Here is a 22,388-nt window from a genome sequence, read left to right as displayed (position 1 = left end):
TCGATACACAAATCGCTGGTATCGAGTACTTTTTCGTCACATTATAATATGATAGGCCTTCATAAAAGATCTTAAAACAAAATCAATCCGTTAAAACCTCAGAGTCTTGCATTTTTTTTGTGTTTATTTGCTATTATTACCAAAACTTTTTTTTTTAATGCAATGGAAAAGTAGATTTTTATGCTGGTGAAGGTACAAAAATTAACTATTTCACAAGTACTCGATACTGAGTAGTATCGATACTTTTGCACCGATACTTTTTCGGTATCGATACCCTCGTCTCGATACCACATGAGTACTCGGTATCGATACCGGACGCCGATACTTCGAACCCTAATTAAGGGCCTGTACAGGTGACGTGCCGCGCCAAATTTGGGTTTTCAATGCTCTTCACACAGCACACGCAGTGACACGCACACATGTAAGTTTGCACAGTGGTTCGATAAACTTTTACTCGCCAACTTTTTTGAAAATTATGTTCAAGTACATTTTGGGTGATTTTAGGGTACTTAAGTATAATTTTTACTTATACTGGTAGGCACCAGGAAAGAGTAGAAATTAATAGGAGTGCCACTTTACTCCATACTCGGAACCCGATTAGCTTTTTCAAACAAATGTGGTATTTACTTGTAGAAAGGTAGTAGAAACTACAAGTATTAAAGTGTAGATAATAAGTTTCGGACATCCTCCAGCCAACTGAACCCCGAAGACGAAGCAAAGTAAATTCATAGTGTCGCAAAAGGGCTATACTAAGCCGAAAGGGGATGAGTCAAGGGGTCATTCTGAACAACTTTTGTTCTACGAGTTTTGCAAATTCGCGAAAAAAAATATTCGTTTTCCATGGTAAAAAGTCACGTGTCCAACAAAGTTTCTATGAAAAAGGTTTTTTTTGTTAATTTCCAAAACTCGTAGAACAAAAGTTCAGAATGACCCCCTGTCTTACTCCTTTTTACCCGACTGCCGAAGGAGGAAGGTAATGTTTTTTGATTGTATGTATGTATGTTTGTCTGTTTCTTTGTTTCCTCCTGTAGCCTAAACAACTTGATAAATTTTTATGTATGAAGTATTGTTAGACGCGTATTGATTGCGCGATGGTTATAGTTTATGTGACTTTACATTAAAATGTACATAGCACCCTCTAGAAGACATAACGTGATGATCGAAAAAATAATAATTCAACATTGCCGTGTAAGGTATCAAATGAAAGGGCTTGATTTTCACATTACAAAAATATGCATATTGAAGGTACCTATTTAAATAACAACAAAATTATTGAAATAAAAAATGATCATGAACTACTGACGTAAAATTTCATAAAATAAAAACAACTAAAAAGTTACAAATAAAAATATATAATTACTAACAAACAAAATACCTTTTTGTTTGTTTATAATTTGTTTAGTATATACCGCTTTTTCAATACCTGTAAGTACATTTTTTGGTAGCAGCATAATATTTTTTCTTATTTTTAGGGTTTCGTACCTCAAAAGGAAAAAAACAACCGTTATAGGATCTCTTTGTTGTCCGCCTGTCTGACTGACTGTCTGTCACCGCCCTTTTTCTCAGAAACGGGTAAAGATATTAAGCTGTCATTTCGCATAGATGGGGAGTAACCCAAAAAAAATATTGTGGTACTCCCTGTCCCATACAAGTAAATTGGGGCTGATATTTTTTCCGGTTATTTTGATGGTGTAGGTAGGGTATCGTTGAATAGGTCTTTTAATATAATAGGTATAAAAAAGGTTAAAATATAATTATTTAGCTTTTACGCTTAAATTTGGGGATTACACCATAGACAAAACCTAATTTAAAAAAAACATTTCAATAGATGGCGTGATTTTATGTTGGGTAACTCAGAATAAAAAGTGATGATATCTCAGAATAATAATGGTAAATGGTGCTATTCCGCTGAGCACCGAAACCGGTGGGACACTAGTGATAAGTGGTCATGGAAATGCACCAGGGTAGACCCTGCTCCTAGAACAAGGTATGAGTTTGTGATGTGTGTGCGTGAAAAGCGAGGATGGAAACTTTGAATATTTTCTTGATTTTGGTGCTCAGCTCGCCGATCAATCAAGTGCTGTGGCCTTACTGTCCACAGCACATGCTGAGCTGGTGCCGTTTCGACACTCCGGACAGCAAGCCGTTGTGTTATTGTTTTGTATTTTGTCTGTATTTTTGTTTTTGTCTCATGTTCTATTTTTTTTGTCCTTGTTGTTTTGTATAAGTATGTATTTCTTTTTCTTTAAATCCATATTTTTCTTTTTTTTGTTGTTGCTGTCTATGTGTCGAATAAATGTATCTTTATCTTTATCTTCAAATCACGCAATCTATCGTTGGTTTTTTTTAAGTGGCTACTGTCTATAGAAGAAATTCCGTCATTGACAATTTTACGTTACGAATTTATTTTTATTTATATTATTTTTATTTTTACATTTTCGTGGAGAACCAACAGCATTTTGTTAATCAATAATTATTACTTATGAACACATAACAACTTGGTGCCATTAACAGAATGAACTTAGTAAACCCAGTAAACCTAACTCATCCAGAGGAAAAATAAAATATCTTTCTCTCTCTCTGAAAAATATACTTAATAGCCCAAAGTCGATGCTTTTAGCTATTAACATCTTTGAAATAAAATTGAGCCACCACCGTGTTACTGCCCTCATCAGATCCTCACGAGACCATACCTCCACCAGCACCATGAGACTGTATTTTTGATCCTTAACCTAATGTTCCTGCGTATTGTCATCACTTAGATCCATTCGCTATATTCCTGCTCCTCATCAGACTTTTACGAGACTGTAATGTCACGAGAATATTACCCACTATCTAATTTAATGTATTGAATATAATAAAAGACTTATGCTTCCTCAATTTCAAATCAAATTATGTTGGTGTCATAAAAGTTGAAAAAGTGCAATGACAACCAATGTGCAGTGATTTTGTGTTTGTACACGATAAGATCGCGAGCTGTCAGTGCTACCTAAACCGACGTGACCCTTCTTTGGAGGCCAGCGGCCGACTGAGTCAAACGTCACTTGTGTTTATGATTTTATAACACAAAAAGCCGCCATAGATATTTGTATGAAGATTTGAGGGAAAAAAATTGCTTAAGTTTGGGATTAATTTACACAAAATAAGTGTGTGTTTATTAAAAAACAAGGTATTTAGCGCCTAGTCCAAGCCTTTAACTTTATAATATGATAAAAATCATATGAAAATTCTTAATAATTACGACACAGTTGTTACAATACGGGAGTGTGATTTTCTGGTCTTTCGTAATATTCTGAATTTTATTTACAGTTATCCATAATCATTTACTTGAATTCGAATCATTCAGCACCTAGCTAGACTCTTCGGCTACCTGTGTGATTTTTTTCAAGGTTGTAGAGCATCGTTTACTACATAATTCTATAACAATGCCAACCCTCGATTACCCCTTGCTGACCCTTAATATCACACTACATCAATTATTATTATATTAAATATAACTTACACTACATATTATTATATTTCTAGCGTAAGGAAAATTCAGAAAATGGCCAACCGCTCAAGAAAATGGCACCCTCGCGCTGGCCCTAAAATCTAATATGTCTGTCATAATTTGTTTGAATTGGGGCCAGTGCGGGTAACAATACATTTAGGCAAAATGTTCTGACAGCGCACCTTTCCTTTTGAAATAATTGATCTCCTGCAGGTCTAGTGCAGGTTTGATAGTTTGTCGAAAACTATAAAAGTTTACGTTTTCACGCATACTAAGTGGCGCCTCTAATGGAAACTATTATTATTATTATTATTATTATTATTATTATTATTACCTTCTACTATAGGTACCGAAACGTGTGTGTATTTTTGTATATTTATTTGAATAATCTTACTTGTAATTCAAAGATATATTAATCTTAAAAGAGCCTATAGTTTTAAACTTGCTAAAAAAACTCGTTTTCCATAATACTTATAATAAATCATAATATTTTAGTTATTTGAAGCTCTGCTTTCAAAATTTATATTTAATTTGAATAAATTTTCGTGCAACATAACGAGGTGTCGTTAGAAAGTAAATTGTTTCTCACAGATTTTGTAAAAATTTTACACCGTTTAGAGCAAAATATTTTGGCTGAACGTTATGATAAATTATGTCTTGGGCCATAAGGTTTTATTTTAATATTGAGAGGTAGGTAAATGAATCAAGACTACCTATATGATTTTATTTTGATCATGTTGCAATTAGAAACCATAGCTTTCTAGACTTTATATTATAAGGTGGTACATTAATCTGCCGATCGGAAGTTATGAGTAATGATATAGAATTACACTCTTTATAATATTCATCCTATAAATACCTTATAAACCGTTACGCCTTCCCTCAAACATACATCATTTATCTTTTTCCAGCGTTGTCAACAGTTTATTAAGCTGGACACGTTTTCATTTGCAATTTTACATACAACGTTGTGCATGCGAATGACAATAGCGATACGGGGCCCAATTGGAGCCATTGAACGTCGATACATACCTTTATTGTGCAGCTTTCGTGAATCGCCTGATTGCCACTATTTCATTACGGTGTATTTAATTTATTTAAACTTGATCAGCGTGCCATTGGCAGCTATAATGCTCAGTGTTTTTTACACGAGTGATTACAATATTTTTTGTGTTTCCACCAAACTTCTAATATTTATTGGTTATAGCCGAGAGTTATTACACTTTCTAATGCATATAACTATTGTTGTTTCCTCTACTATACATACTTCCGTAACTACCAACCATGAACTAGGTAGGCACTATCCGACAACATTTCCCTTCAACTAATTCAAATAGACTCTATTTAATAGAGCTTCAAAATTAATTTTCAAAATAAACCATTTTTAATAATACCTTTCCTTTAAGTTTTCATTTTATATTCGGTCGCGGGTTCGCATTAATGAGAGCTCTTATTCACCGAGGTTGAACATCGAACTCTTCCTTTTTCGCTTTTAACCGACCATCGCAACGGGTTTGAGAGATTGCAGTTTAATTTTCACACTGAAAGAGACGCATTCTCACCGAATGGCCCAGACGTTATTGAACCTGGCTGTTGTTCGGGGTAAAACTAGCATACTGTGAACTGTGAACACTCGGGATAATAAGGGTGAGGCTACACGAGCGTAATTTTGAGAATTGTGCGCGGCACAAAAAGTGTGCGCGGGGACAAGGGGAGCGAGTAACTTCCCCGCCCCCCTCGTCCCCGCGCACACTTTTCTGCCGCGCACAACTCACAAAATTACGCTCGTGTGGCCTCAGCCTAAACCGACATGCCCCACCCCAGTAAATCAGTCAACTGGGAACAGTTTGTTTACTGGGTACGCAGACGAAACGGTATGTATGTTATTAACATAATATCGTCGCAGAGGCGCATCAAATAATTAAGAATTGCACCGAATTCAAGGATTGAAAGTGCTAAAATTATAATGGCTATACTTTAGGCACCGTTTGTAAAGAAATTCACATAAGTGCGTCCACTTCATCGGCATTGCCGACGCCGTCTCTCCATACATTTATGAAAATTCCTATGTTTTGATACGTGCGATACTGATAGGTAGACGCTTATAAATCTTTAAGCACCAACATTATCCAGAGATGCCTAGGGCTAGGTACCTATGTACCTATATATTATAGAGTTTCTTCAGACAGCACTCTCCTATATCACCCACCTTCGTAAGTGGCGTTGTCATTAAATCGACGCCGGCGTTCGGGTTTCAAGAAGCCAATATTATGATAGGATGCCCCAAATTCGCTGTTTCTGAAGGAGTAGAATAATTTGCAATGTCCTTTGGGGTGGCGTATGTGAAAATCGCAAACATAATATTACTATCACGGCTTATTCAGGGTAAAGTGAAATGTATTTTAGAATGATTTCAGTACAGTTTGTTCATGAAATAATTTATATGCACAGTATTTCAGTATTTTCATCCTTCTACGACGGTTATGTTATTCAAATAAATTCCCAATCAACAGAGGTTGTTAATAACCAAAGTATGCACCATATATGTACGTCTCTACTCCTAGTCTCTACCACTGTCCTTCCCCCTTTCCTAGTGAACCTAAAGTAGCAGTAGAGTAAGACTAGCAAGTCTTTTCGACATATCATAATATTCTCTATCTTCTATCTATATTTTCATACCGAACATACGTAGTGTACTATTATTAAAATACAATATGATTTCAACTGTATTTCTTCTTTTACAAACCACGCTTTGTACACACAAAAGTCGTGTAATAACTCCAACACTTACAACCGTAATACCTAAAGACATGTTTATCCGCTTAAAGAAAGAGCCACGTACCGGCGTTATTAGGGGCTACTAGGGGGCTACCAAGGGGGTCACTCTATTATGACGAAAAACTATGTTTCAGCCTCTCCTCTATCTCGTTGTAATAAACTTACGATTGTACGGTCGCCTGCGCCTAAAAGTATACAGGCGGAGTTTTTAAAATAGCGATCCCTGATGATGAAGGAACCAGCTACATCTGTTATAAATCCGGGGACGTGTTGTGTGTGATGTGTATAGCAATGGTGTTTATGTGGATGTGCTTGAGCAACATGTGAGCTTGAGATCGCTATTTTAAAAACTCCGCCTGTATACTTTTAGGCGCATGCGACCGTACGATAGCTCTCGTTTGTTTGTTTTTCGTCATGATAGAGTAACCCCCAGGAGCTTAAGGTTCATTTCGCAGGGTCTCCTTTGACCATTCCGGCCTTATCCAGCCGAGATCTGAGGCTGACCGTTGATTGAGGAGGCGAAGTCATAACCATACCTTGGGTTTACCGCCATTTTGATTAAAATTTAGCGCACAAATTCGTGTAATATTCTCGGCAGAGATAAATAGAGCTTAGGAAGGTGTTATAAATTATAGTGTAGGAGAAGCAATGTGTAAAGATTTGTATAAATTAATGAGTACATAAATATTGGTATCTCCAAGATCATAAATATGACTATAGATACGTTCAATACCTATTTACGTCCGGCCCATCCCGCGCAGTCAGTTTTTTATTTCTACCCCCTTTTCAAATAAAAATAGTAAAATATCAGGCAAAATATTAAGAAGTGAAAGTTTTGAACCTCTTCAAGACTGGCCAATTAAACTGTCCAATATTTACAAGCCATTAGATCGCGTTACAGCCAACTTACCTACAAATAACTAGCGCCGGGAAAATTCCATAAAGACCATTTCCTCCAGGCCTTTTAAATAGAAAACCTGATGAAACAAGCCATTACCATTTTATTAATGGCCAGGGAATGTGTCTAATTTCAGTGATATTGCGAGCCGTAACGTTCTATAGGAAATCCATTAAAAGAGGACCGCAGAAAGGGTGGTTCCCAACTGTCCCTCATCGAGCTAAAAGGATTAATATTAATCAGGGATACGGTATACCTTTTATCGTTGTTCCTGTGAAAGTGTGAAAAGGGTATCCTTATAACGTTGTTTGTTGATAAGCAAACATTTGTTTTATTTGGCTCTGGCGCGGTGTTCTTTCCCATTACTTGATTGCTGTTTGTAATTCAATTGGAGTGTTCGTATTTATTTCTGTGTCAACTGTCCGTGTTTGGTTGATATTTGTTTGGTATACAGGGTGTCACAAAAGGGCGCCACGCAACTTATCATACTATTGCATAATCTAAAATTTATGGTAATCCGCGAAATTAGATTAGAAAACGTAGTGACGTAGTAGAAATGTAGTTAAATAATAATAAATAAATATGTGGGGACATCTCACACACGGTCATCCGACCCCAAGCTAGGCAGAACCTGTGTTATGGGTGCCGTACAACTGATATATCTACACAAATACATAGATAGATAGATACTAAATATAAATATCAACAACCAAGACCTGAGTACAAATATCTGTCTTTAAACAAACATTTGCCCCAGCCGGGAATCGAACCCGGGACCTTCGGCATAGCAGTCAGGGTCACTAACCACTACGCCATTCAGCCGTCTTTAATTTAATTAATTTATAAAGTTAATTTTTTGTTGCTTAAAACACCATACTAAAATATTAAAAATAAAAATACTTAACAAGTAAGGTTATTAATAATGGTCTTACGCACTGTTGAAATGAACCACTTTGGAGTTTACCTAAATAGTAAGGCATCGGAATTTATATTATCATCTGAGGATTTTATATAGGTACCTACGTGTTGTGAGGTAGTAATGTACAGTACAGCTGTCAACCGTTAGATAGATAGATAGATAGCCCTCTTACCTGCGGGAATAAACTGATGGTGAATTTATGGTTTGCAATTGGTATGCCTATTTCGTGGGTCTATCAATAGTCCATTTAATCGTGCCATACTATAGTTTATAGAAAAAAAAAGTTTTCTTAAGCTTGGTCTTTCTTAAGTTTAAAGTATCTGTCAGATAATTTTTTTTTTTGGCAAATAAATAAACACGCATTTGTGCCTCCACAATCTGCCTCATTGTATTAAGGGTAGGGTTCGAACGATACTTTCGATACCGAGTAAGTATCGATACTTTCGTTCGCGATACCCGATACTGAGTACTCGATACTTTTGGGCCGATACTTTTTCGGTATCGATACCCTCGTCTCGATACACAAATCGCTGGTATCGAGTACTTTTTCGTCACATTATAATATGATAGGCCTTCATAAAAGATCTTAAAACAAAATCAATCCGTTAAAACCTCAGAGTCTTGCATTTTTTTTGTGTTTATTTGCTATTATTACCAAAACTTTTTTTTTTAATGCAATGGAAAAGTAGATTTTTATGCTGGTGAAGGTACAAAAATTAACTATTTCACAAGTACTCGATACTGAGTAGTATCGATACTTTTGCACCGATACTTTTTCGGTATCGATACCCTCGTCTCGATACCACATGAGTACTCGGTATCGATACCGGACGCCGATACTTCGAACCCTAATTAAGGGCCTGTACAGGTGACGTGCCGCGCCAAATTTGGGTTTTCAATGCTCTTCACACAGCACACGCAGTGACACGCACACATGTAAGTTTGCACAGTGGTTCGATAAACTTTTACTCGCCAACTTTTTTGAAAATTATGTTCAAGTACATTTTGGGTGATTTTAGGGTACTTAAGTATAATTTTTACTTATACTGGTAGGCACCAGGAAAGAGTAGAAATTAATAGGAGTGCCACTTTACTCCATACTCGGAACCCGATTAGCTTTTTCAAACAAATGTGGTATTTACTTGTAGAAAGGTAGTAGAAACTACAAGTATTAAAGTGTAGATAATAAGTTTCGGACATCCTCCAGCCAACTGAACCCCGAAGACGAAGCAAAGTAAATTCATAGTGTCGCAAAAGGGCTATACTAAGCCGAAAGGGGATGAGTCAAGGGGTCATTCTGAACAACTTTTGTTCTACGAGTTTTGCAAATTCGCGAAAAAAAATATTCGTTTTCCATGGTAAAAAGTCACGTGTCCAACAAAGTTTCTATGAAAAAGGTTTTTTTTGTTAATTTCCAAAACTCGTAGAACAAAAGTTCAGAATGACCCCCTGTCTTACTCCTTTTTACCCGACTGCCGAAGGAGGAAGGTAATGTTTTTTGATTGTATGTATGTATGTTTGTCTGTTTCTTTGTTTCCTCCTGTAGCCTAAACAACTTGATAAATTTTTATGTATGAAGTATTGTTAGACGCGTATTGATTGCGCGATGGTTATAGTTTATGTGACTTTACATTAAAATGTACATAGCACCCTCTAGAAGACATAACGTGATGATCGAAAAAATAATAATTCAACATTGCCGTGTAAGGTATCAAATGAAAGGGCTTGATTTTCACATTACAAAAATATGCATATTGAAGGTACCTATTTAAATAACAACAAAATTATTGAAATAAAAAATGATCATGAACTACTGACGTAAAATTTCATAAAATAAAAACAACTAAAAAGTTACAAATAAAAATATATAATTACTAACAAACAAAATACCTTTTTGTTTGTTTATAATTTGTTTAGTATATACCGCTTTTTCAATACCTGTAAGTACATTTTTTGGTAGCAGCATAATATTTTTTCTTATTTTTAGGGTTTCGTACCTCAAAAGGAAAAAAACAACCGTTATAGGATCTCTTTGTTGTCCGCCTGTCTGACTGACTGTCTGTCACCGCCCTTTTTCTCAGAAACGGGTAAAGATATTAAGCTGTCATTTCGCATAGATGGGGAGTAACCCAAAAAAAATATTGTGGTACTCCCTGTCCCATACAAGTAAATTGGGGCTGATATTTTTTCCGGTTATTTTGATGGTGTAGGTAGGGTATCGTTGAATAGGTCTTTTAATATAATAGGTATAAAAAAGGTTAAAATATAATTATTTAGCTTTTACGCTTAAATTTGGGGATTACACCATAGACAAAACCTAATTTAAAAAAAACATTTCAATAGATGGCGTGATTTTATGTTGGGTAACTCAGAATAAAAAGTGATGATATCTCAGAATAATAATGGTAAATGGTGCTATTCCGCTGAGCACCGAAACCGGTGGGACACTAGTGATAAGTGGTCATGGAAATGCACCAGGGTAGACCCTGCTCCTAGAACAAGGTATGAGTTTGTGATGTGTGTGCGTGAAAAGCGAGGATGGAAACTTTGAATATTTTCTTGATTTTGGTGCTCAGCTCGCCGATCAATCAAGTGCTGTGGCCTTACTGTCCACAGCACATGCTGAGCTGGTGCCGTTTCGACACTCCGGACAGCAAGCCGTTGTGTTATTGTTTTGTATTTTGTCTGTATTTTTGTTTTTGTCTCATGTTCTATTTTTTTTGTCCTTGTTGTTTTGTATAAGTATGTATTTCTTTTTCTTTAAATCCATATTTTTCTTTTTTTTGTTGTTGCTGTCTATGTGTCGAATAAATGTATCTTTATCTTTATCTTCAAATCACGCAATCTATCGTTGGTTTTTTTTAAGTGGCTACTGTCTATAGAAGAAATTCCGTCATTGACAATTTTACGTTACGAATTTATTTTTATTTATATTATTTTTATTTTTACATTTTCGTGGAGAACCAACAGCATTTTGTTAATCAATAATTATTACTTATGAACACATAACAACTTGGTGCCATTAACAGAATGAACTTAGTAAACCCAGTAAACCTAACTCATCCAGAGGAAAAATAAAATATCTTTCTCTCTCTCTGAAAAATATACTTAATAGCCCAAAGTCGATGCTTTTAGCTATTAACATCTTTGAAATAAAATTGAGCCACCACCGTGTTACTGCCCTCATCAGATCCTCACGAGACCATACCTCCACCAGCACCATGAGACTGTATTTTTGATCCTTAACCTAATGTTCCTGCGTATTGTCATCACTTAGATCCATTCGCTATATTCCTGCTCCTCATCAGACTTTTACGAGACTGTAATGTCACGAGAATATTACCCACTATCTAATTTAATGTATTGAATATAATAAAAGACTTATGCTTCCTCAATTTCAAATCAAATTATGTTGGTGTCATAAAAGTTGAAAAAGTGCAATGACAACCAATGTGCAGTGATTTTGTGTTTGTACACGATAAGATCGCGAGCTGTCAGTGCTACCTAAACCGACGTGACCCTTCTTTGGAGGCCAGCGGCCGACTGAGTCAAACGTCACTTGTGTTTATGATTTTATAACACAAAAAGCCGCCATAGATATTTGTATGAAGATTTGAGGGAAAAAAATTGCTTAAGTTTGGGATTAATTTACACAAAATAAGTGTGTGTTTATTAAAAAACAAGGTATTTAGCGCCTAGTCCAAGCCTTTAACTTTATAATATGATAAAAATCATATGAAAATTCTTAATAATTACGACACAGTTGTTACAATACGGGAGTGTGATTTTCTGGTCTTTCGTAATATTCTGAATTTTATTTACAGTTATCCATAATCATTTACTTGAATTCGAATCATTCAGCACCTAGCTAGACTCTTCGGCTACCTGTGTGATTTTTTTCAAGGTTGTAGAGCATCGTTTACTACATAATTCTATAACAATGCCAACCCTCGATTACCCCTTGCTGACCCTTAATATCACACTACATCAATTATTATTATATTAAATATAACTTACACTACATATTATTATATTTCTAGCGTAAGGAAAATTCAGAAAATGGCCAACCGCTCAAGAAAATGGCACCCTCGCGCTGGCCCTAAAATCTAATATGTCTGTCATAATTTGTTTGAATTGGGGCCAGTGCGGGTAACAATACATTTAGGCAAAATGTTCTGACAGCGCACCTTTCCTTTTGAAATAATTGATCTCCTGCAGGTCTAGTGCAGGTTTGATAGTTTGTCGAAAACTATAAAAGTTTACGTTTTCACGCATACTAAGTGGCGCCTCTAATGGAAACTACCATGAAACTTTTGACAGATAAGTATGCAGCTGACAGGAGAAAACGTATACTTTTTTCGTTTCTTAAATAGCAAAACCCGTACTAGAGGCTCAGGATATTGTTTCGGAAGAGGCCATTCACACTCTGTACAGCATTGAAGTATGTCTGCATCGGCCCTTACCGATCGTTTATTACTATATTTTATCTTCGAGTTGGAGTTAAATGTATCTAAAATGTTCATATTTCCTGTGTGTGCTTGTTGAACGTCTTGTCACTGTATAGGTATAGTTGAATGTCCTTTTACAAGTAATCTATGAGGACACTTTGTAATCTTGATATCCTATGTAACTAATATTATAAATGCGAAAGTAACTGTGTCTGTCTGTCTGTTACTCTTTCACGCCAAAACTACTGAACGAATTTGGTAAACATTGTAGTCTAAACCCTGAGAAAGAACATAGGCTACTTTTTATCCCGGAATTCCCACGGGAAAACTTTTTAAGGCGAAGCGATACTCGCGGGCATAGCTATAGTAACATAATTATACAAGACAGATTGCCATAAACTGCATTTTTTTCAGTATAAGATAAACCCAATAGGCTTAATTATAATATATTTCAGATAATATTATGTAGCGTTTCCGTGGCTTTCTGTATAAAACAGTATTTGTTCCATAATTATATTTGTTAACTTAAGATTATGAGAATGTTAATTTGAATTATAATAGCACTTCAACAGCCATACATAATAAACTAACATAGGTACTTAATTAAATTTTGCCAACAATGTTTCGTTTCCTAAAATAGACGTATGTCTATATCAGACATCAAACAGAGAGAGATCGGGTAAAAACCCGTTTACAAAAACCGACTGCTCTTTTTCTGAACTGGCAGTTCTGGAAATGCTTTGACACATAAATCAGAGATGTTTCCGCTTTTGGCCAAAATATCCGGCAGATGGAATCTTGATTTGTGGGTTAGCCTGCACGTGCCTGTAATACCGAGTAAGAATTAATATTGTAATATTATTTTCATCACAGACTTACATTTGCCTCGACACACGAGAATAGATCACCACCACCAGAAAATCATCATAATCATCAACCACTGCTGGGCGTAGGCCTCTTCCAAAGCACGCTGGATTCGATCTATAGCTTTCCGAGTATATAATACCTAGCATAATACACTCACGGGACATGAAAAAGTTTCACTCACAAAATGCCGATACCAAACAACTCAAATTTTTTCAAACATGTAATTTAAAATTTTAATAAAATATTACTGTTTTTAGATGGTTATATCCTGAAGCTCTGTTTAATGTACTTCAATGTTGTAGAAGGCGTTATTAAGCTAGCCTTTTCCGTTTAGGAGTTTTTTGGTGATTTTCTCAGTGGAACCTTTTTATTGCCTGTGAGTGTATATTATGGTTAGTGTCTGACAATGATATCTTTGAAACAGAAACCACCAACCACAAAAGTTTATTTATTTGGGTAACTCTTATAATATATTATTTTTGACACTGACGTGGTACATCGTATCATACCCATTGAGTATGAATGGTCTGGAGACGAAATAGGCAGACGTTCCCCTCTGGCGGGGTGGTAGGCCAAAAAGGCCCACCGATTTATAAAAACTAGTTGCAGTCTCAATTTTCACTAGACACAATCTAGTTGGCAAAGCGTTCGTTTCATAGAAAATGATTTGTTTACATACTAAAATGACAGCTTCAATTCATAGAATATCCGGATTCCGGATTTGATCACAGATTTGATCATAGTTTATTGTTATTAGCTGTTTCCTAGCAACCAATGTCAAAAAATGCAATAGTGATGTACCGGTATGTAGATATGTATTAATCGACAAAAAAGGTCATAGTTGGGAAGCGTCCGTAGTCGAATTGGCTTCAGTAATCGTAACTGATCACTGAGGTTAAGCAACAACTGACACGGTCAGCCATTGGTAGGTACAGCATGAGTTACCGATTTCAAATGGTTCTTTTCTGGACGCTTCCGTGCTTCGGACAGGACGTTAAGCCATGGGTCCCGGTTGCTGTTTCGGCAGCAGTTGTTAAGCCTAGTCAGAGGCCGCCCGAAGGGGTGGCTTGAAAGCATCTGACCGTTGGGTTGCCCACTTACTCGACAACTTCAGTGCATTGTACTCATTTAAAAACGGCGATACGGCTCGCGTCCTATCACGTGAGTATAAATGTACAGCGAAAAGCGGGTGACTTCGTTTTTTAATCATTCCTAATTAAATTTAACTATACCTAATTAATTTGAAATTAGTATTTCTAACCCATGTTCTCGAATTCATCGATAACACTTATCGATAATTGTTACATCGATTGGCAAGAAAAATGAAGACACTGTGTTCATTATTAAATGTCACTTCACGTAACCCTTATTGCTGGGAATTAAAACTCATAATGATATGTCCCATGAGACATAATCATGGTAAACGGTAAAATTTCCCCCCGCAAAAATTGGCAGACTTTTTTGTATCAAGAAAGATCGCTATGACGCTTCCCGAGGGTACACCCGAGTCCGCGTTGTTCTATGATCATACCAATCAAAGAGAAAAATAATGTCCTATATTTTACCGATGTCCCGTTCCAAAGCTAGCGTTGACGGACTGTGCCTCAGTTTAGTGTAATAACATCACATGTTAATACGTCCGAAGGGTTTCAGGGTTCATTAGCATTTCATGATAATATGGAACAGGGGGGTTACTTTATTCTGATGAAAAACGAACGAGAGCTATCGTGCAATCGAAAGGGTCCCTGCTGAAAATCAGCGCTGCAGGTGCATTTATGTACGTGTAGCATATGCTGAGCTCGGGGCCTTTTTGGCGCTGCGCTGATGCACCACCAACACAGACTGGCTAGGTTAGTTTAGGATTAGTTTCTATTGTAGTTTTTGTATGTTTCTTTTCTATTTTTTATTATTATTTTTTTTGTGTACTATCTGTGTTTGTGTTATTAATTAGCGTATATGTAAATTGTTTTTCTGTGTATGTGGTGTATTTGTGTAGTACTAAATAAATATATTTTCTTTCTTTCTTTTCTTTCTTTCAATCGACACTTTTAAAACAACGAGATAGAGTCTTGGCTCGCGCAGCAGCGCTCTGAAACTTCGTTTTTAGTCATATAGAGTGACCCCCCAGTCTAGGCTAGGCTCCTAATTATTCTGTCACACGTCTCTAGATACCTAACTCACTGCCGGTTTCACAAATGAGTACGTCAAGTTAAGTAGAACTTAGTTATGATACGAAAATCATTGACGTAAATGATTTCTCGTTTCACCACGTTTTGTTTAATATTGTAATTTCACATGGGGTATAATTGGATAGGATATCTAATAGCTTTATTACTTAGAATGTAGGAGAGTACCTAACAAAATCTGATGACAATATGAATAAATACCCATTTACTTACATTAAGTAAACGTATCCTATTTAAACTTATATTTAGTTTACCAAACATGCAGTAAAGTGTTCCCATACGACCAGCGACGTGAGCCCAACGTTACAACCCCACGCATGAGGTACACTTAGTAAAACTGATTCTAATTACTGAAACACTTCATTCTACGCGCCAGCTCGACTGTGTAATGAACACTTACCCTTGTTTGTTTGGGTGCAAACGTGTTGGGCCGACGGGGTTGAGCCTCGAATTTTCAGTGTGGATTTTCAGATCGCTCTTAGTAATTAGGCCCTTAGGGCCTTTGACTGAAGTATTTCACGTCTGTTCTGATCTTATTTTGTTCACCAATATACAGGGTGTTGCAAAATTAGTATACTAAGCCGAAACCTACATGTGCAGAATGGTATATCTAAGCCCGAAACTGAAATCAGATTTTGGAAATTCGCGAGAAAAAATAATCATTTTCCATAGTAAAAAGTCACGTGACCAACAAAGTTTCTATGAAAAATAAATATTTTTTTTCGGGAATTTTGAAGTTCTGATTTCAGTTTCGGGCTTAGATATACCATGCTGCACATGCTGGTGTATATTCGATTCGTTTTAATTTTTTTTATGTAGTTAAAACGATTTAAGCCGGAAACACAAAAAGTCTTAACACTTACTATTAATTAGGCCCGTACTTGGTTACAAAATGTATTACACTGACAAGGAGTTGAGTAGTGTACAGAACTACTTAGGTTGTAATAGCAAAATATTTAAGAATCACAGAAAAAAACCATACCTAGGTTTCTTCATAAACACTTACTTACTTCACAATATTTTTTGAAACAAGTTATAAAAGTCCATATGGGTCTAAAGCCTTTTGTTTGTTCCAACTCATGGGATAAACATTGCTTGGGACGTGAATTCCTTTATCTTATTAGTAGCACATGCGGTCATGCGATATTCATGTGAGAGAATGTTTGTTAAATACCTATTTAACATGCAAAATTGCTGCCTAAATTCCTTAACCAAAGTGATGGTATGCAAACCCGCACTCCAAAACGTAAACCAAATCACAATTTCTAATTCAAATATTTCTTCTTTCCAGACGAAGCGGGCGAGCAATGACAAAAAACAAAAGACGGAACTGTTCGAAAAGTAAACTTTCGAATCTAACCGGCCAGTGAGTCTGACAGTTGTGCAAAGGAGGTGCGAGCGAAAAAGTTTCAATATGGCGTGTCCGTTCCGTCGCGCGGCGTCGCAGCAACAGTTCTCCAAGGGTGGCGCTTCCGGTGCCCAGAAACCGGAAATGCGGTCGCGCCAGTCGTCGGTCCACCTGCCCGGGCCGGAAGAAGAGGATAGCGATAGGAACACTCTCACGCTAAAGCACTTGAGTGAGGCGCTGAAACTACTTACTGCGCCGTCGGTGAGTACTTGCCTTAAGTTTAAAAAATCTTTGTAGTGTGCTGCCAACTTTATCGTGTTGGTGGAATAAGATGTCTTCACGTCATTCTTCTGTTTAATTCACAGTCATGAATTGCCTCTCGCCGGTCACTTATGTAAATTTCATGATGCATTAAACCACCATAAGGCTATGGAATTGCGACTTTGAAGGGACTCGATTAGTTAGTGGCCACTTACTTCTACAAAGCGCGACAGATCTAGCCATTCTCCTTTAAGTTTTGATATTGCTGCATTAAATTCGATTTCTTGCGAATTAACACCGTCTTCATCAAATTATCGGTATAAGTTAGTAATACTTGACATTCTATACATACTAATACAACTACCAACTACCACCTAAGTATTATAATATGTTCGTTTACCTACTGAAACTGGTTAATTTGAAGTACTTAGCTCTGTAACACATTTCAATAGATGAACACCTTCTGGTACACAATATACATATTATTATTATTTTCTAACGAGATGATAACACTTTATTTATTCGACAAAAATCTTTTAACTAAGAAATGTAATTGTGGTTTGACGCAAACATGATGTTCAGTATATTAAAATAAAGCAACAAAAATAACATTGCAAATGAAAATTAAACAGTATTAAAGAACTCCTTCTCAAAGCACAGCTCAAGAATGCAGACATTTAATATAAAATGAGAGACGAGAGACCTGGGAACAATTTTCCAAGGTACATAATATATTATTATAACGATTCTAGACATAGACAAAGCGGATGCAAGCCTTAGATATGTCGCATAGCAGCTGGAGAATTACTCAGGCGTTTTCCGAGATGAGACAACAGTTGAACATTTCTGCGGATAAAAAGGAAGCCCTGTCTGGTTTAAAAAGAAATCATAGGTATTATGAGTTCGTTTAGAGTTCATTAAATCGATTTAATTTTTTTCCTAACTACACTCACGAGGTTATCCGTCAGAGGACTAAGGTTATCTGGGCTGGTCATATCTGCCGAAGAACCGATAACCGTTGGGGTAGACGAGTTCTCGAGTGGAGACCACGAACAGGCAAACGCAGCGTGGGACGCCCTCCTGTCCGCAGGACTGACGACCTTAGGCGAGTGGCGGGTAGTGGTTGGATAAGGAAGGCCGAGGACCGAGTGTTGTGGCGCTCCTTGGGAGAGGCCTATGTCCAGCAGTGGATGATTATTGGCTGATGATGATGACACTCACGAGCAATAAAAAAGTTCCACTTACAAAATGACGACACTAAATGGGCTTAATTTTTTAATACAGTCATGTTATTAAAATTCGAACACAATGTTCACGTTTTTGTTTAGTATTTAGTATTCAGAAGCGTGATTCTAACTTTTTCTTTCCTCGTTAGTGTAACCAATAAATTAATAATGTACTTATTAGACGTAGTATTCATTGATTCAATCATCGCCCTGCTATCTTAAACATTACCATTTGTGCTTAATTATTTCAACTTTTAAATGTAATCTAGCTTTCTCGTATTTAAAGTCATGGAAAACAGTTTCCTAACTCATATAACTTCTAACTTCTCGTAACCGCTTTCCAGCTACGGGAAAGTACAAGTTACAGAATAATAACAATAATATAGCTGCGTATGCTTATTCGTGTCAAGTACACTGATTTTCTGCCGTTTGTGCACTTTAAACTCTCAGAAAGTTACGTTATAATTTAACTGGAAAGTTGAAATGGTTTCGTACTTGTTATTTGTTAGTTTAAATGAGAAGAGCGGGAAATATTTTCCTTGCTACGTTAAAAATTGTTTGTGCAGAAGTGTGTTTACAATAAATAAATGGCAGCTTGCAAGGCGCGCTACAACACTTTCTCGACGCCATTACTGCTATCGACAGACTTATGGAATGTATTTATTTATGGTCTACTTAAAAACTGTAGCATCCCTACGGTTGCATTTCAACATTATGCTTTAGGTATATTAAGTAGATATACTATGTATGTCGATAACTTCACCGACAAGAGCAAGGCTCTTAAATTTAAGAGAAGATACTATGTCGCATAGCGGGTACCTCAGTTATCTGACGTATTAGATAATTTTCCAAGAACCCTGAACCATAGATTTCTCCATAGCAAGTTTATCGACATAAAATCGGTAGACCGGGCCAACGGTCAGTGATTTATTTATAAATTTGAATATCAAAACTCTCTAGTCATGTAACAAAATGGTCTATTCTCCCAATACTGTATCTGCAGAAGATTTCATACAATAACTCACAGGCTGTCAGATGTCGATGCCAGGAAAATGATAGGAAACCACGCTGAAAGATTATGGAACTTCAACTAAGCAGCCATAAGGTCCATTATGAAATACAAAATCGAACCTGCAATGCGGTACGGAAGGAAAAGACGGGTTTTTATAACAATTTCAAATTGAGCTATTAAGTTAGATAATTGTTGAAGAATCGACTGACATAAATGGGACAGAAAATTTACTGTAGAATGTTTTCAGTGTAGTCGAATAGGTTATTTCTCGAATTATTTCGATGTTTCTAGTTCACATAAACATAAAACAATAATTAAGAATTGTTACCTTATGTTTATGGACTTTGTTTCAGAGAGTACTTTACACGCATGATAGGACTGAAACCTGTATTTATATTTTCATTTCAGAGCAATAAAATTTAATTTTTACACTGATCACCTTTTCGTTCATCACATAGGCTCAAGAACTGAATAACGACTATCGATTCTTATGACTATCTAAGTATGCATCCAATTAAATTAGAAAGTAGAAATATGACCATACCATGTAAGGCTACTCTTTAAACAAGATAATCACTAGCATATTTTATTAATTAAGATATTTTAAAGTGCGTTTTACTTTAGTAAGGTTACAGTTATTTGTATTTAAAAAAAATTAATTTTGCAGAAACAAACATGGATAAATTCATGGCGGGTTATTCAGAGGATAAATGTTTTCATTCTAACAAGAGGGATGCACAAAATATATCACTTTTAACAAATTGTTAACAGTTCTAAGTACTTTTGTTTTACAAATGCAATACAGCTGCGCTAAACATAATTTGTATTCTGCAGCAACGCTGACATCAATATTCTGTCATTTGAAGAGAGAATACTAAGGAAAGTAGTTTGTGAATACAATATTATTTATTTTAAATTAGACGACCGAATGGCGTAGTGGTTAGTGACTCTGACTACTGAGCCGATGGTCCCGGGTTCGATTCCCGGCTGGGGCAGATATTTGTTTAAACACAGATATTTGTTCTCGGGTCTTGGATGTGCCCGTAAAATGGCAATAGGCCCGCCCCCTATTACATTGGGACTAACATACACTCTGGCGAAAAGTGGGTGCAGCAATGCACCTCTGCCTACCCCGCAAGGGAGTACATTAGTACAAGGCGTGAGTGCGTGTTTTTTTTTTTTTTTTTAAATTCTCAGACCAATAATAATAATAAGTAGTTTCTGTTCTATTCTATGTAGAATATAGAAAAACTTGAAGCTCTAGGAAATTTTAAGCGTGACGCGCGCCTAACAACAAATGCAGCAGTTTCCCTACTGGGAACGTAGCTTTAGGGGCCACTTGCACCAACATATTAAATCTAGATTTAGTGTTAAATCTCGATTGAATGACAAATTTTAAATGGGGCCACTTGCAGAAACATATTAAATCTAGATTTAGTGTCAAATCTCGATTTAAGAAACGTCAGTCCATATAAAATTTGACACTTAATCGAGATTTAACACTAAATCTAGATTTTATATGTTTGTGCAAGTGGGGCATGGATTGACGTTTCTCAAATCGAGATTAGACACTAAGGGTTGGTTGCACCATTTAACTTTAACTATTACAAACGTCAAATCTCTTGAAGATTGATCTCGCTCGTCAAGGGATTTGACGTTTGTAATAGTTAAAGTTGAATGGTGCAACCCACCCTAAATCTAGATTTAAATGTTTGCGCAAGTGGCCCTAGAGAAAATTATTTATATCTTTATAGTCTTTCCGTTGGAATTCCACAATAAAAAGCCTATGTGTTAATCCAGGGTGTCTGCTAACTCCATGGCAATTTCATTACAATCAGTTCTGCCGTTTTGACATAAAGAAGTAACAAATACACATACACACACACACACACATACCAAATCACAAACTTTCGCCTTTATAATATCAGTAGGTTAGAAAACAATTATGTTTTCCGTACGTTTATTTTTGACTTAACCAGTGAAATAATGGTCAAATAAAAAATAAACAAAGTAATTTTATTATGTCGCACGCAAACGTAATTAGAAAACGTGTATAGCAAGATTGAAAGGGCTACGAATATGCTTGAAACGAGTGCATAGTTATGAATGGATAATGATGCGCCAGATGACCTATTGTGCTATGTGGGGGGTCTTTCTAGGACAGAATACTCATTAAAAGTTATATAACAGCACACTATGTAGAGTTGGAGGCATATGGATAGGAACTGATGCAGTTTGAATGTAAACCTTACTGTTGAGGAGTAAAGAACCACCAGAGTTAAGGTTACCTTGAAATATTATTTTATACTCACTTAATAGTATATTTTATGTATATATTTATAACTCACAGAAAAATACTGGTCTCTTTGTCAGTCTACCCGTAGCAAACTCAGACAAGAAATAAATCACACTTCTTCGCTCCAATATTATCAAGGGACTATTTTCAATTAATACGGAACCCTCTGAAGGAAAATAAAGGCAATTGTTCAGCTGAAGATTATTACATTGTTTGCTGAACACTTTCTTTTGTTATTATACCTACTATCAATTTATTACAACTTGAAAATTAAATGAGTTTGGGTTATCGGCTCGATAAATTTTAAGTTTTCCAATAAATTTGCGTTTCCAAGTTTTATTTAATAACGGACTACGAGATTAACTCGTCTGCTGTAATGAAATTCCAGTGGTGGAAGTTCTGTAGACACAAATGTACAAATTTTAATTGTGGTTAGAAGTTTAATTTTAATATCGTTAGAGCTATTAATCGGCCAGTTCGATATCTGTTTAAACGCAGATATTTGCTCTCCGGTCTTGGATGTTAAGTAATGTTTGAGTTGTATTATATCGATATCTCCTACCTACCTGACAGGTGTAGAGATTATTGCAATAACTCTTCAGTCTTGGAGAAGTACCATCTACTAGTGGATAGTTTACGGATTGTGTTTGGGCTTATGA

At 36.2% G+C, this 22,388-nt stretch overlaps 1 protein-coding gene across 1 annotated transcript in view; it reads left to right on the top strand.

The window, feature by feature from the left end:
- LOC105383491 (head-specific guanylate cyclase) overlaps positions 1-22,388 on the top strand; it is a 122,000-nt gene that overhangs the window by 19,587 nt on the left and 80,025 nt on the right. The window contains exon 2 of the mRNA XM_048625242.1: positions 16,878-17,195. Within this exon, the coding sequence (XP_048481199.1) occupies positions 17,001-17,195 (195 nt within the window). The 5' untranslated portion in view covers positions 16,878-17,000. The remainder of the gene's footprint in view (positions 1-16,877; positions 17,196-22,388) is intronic.

Source organism: Plutella xylostella, chromosome 14, assembly GCF_932276165.1.
Source record: "Plutella xylostella chromosome 14, ilPluXylo3.1, whole genome shotgun sequence".
NCBI lineage: Eukaryota > Metazoa > Arthropoda > Insecta > Lepidoptera > Plutellidae > Plutella > Plutella xylostella.
Note: the sequence above shows the minus strand (reverse complement) of the source record. Positions and strands in the feature narration are given on the sequence as shown.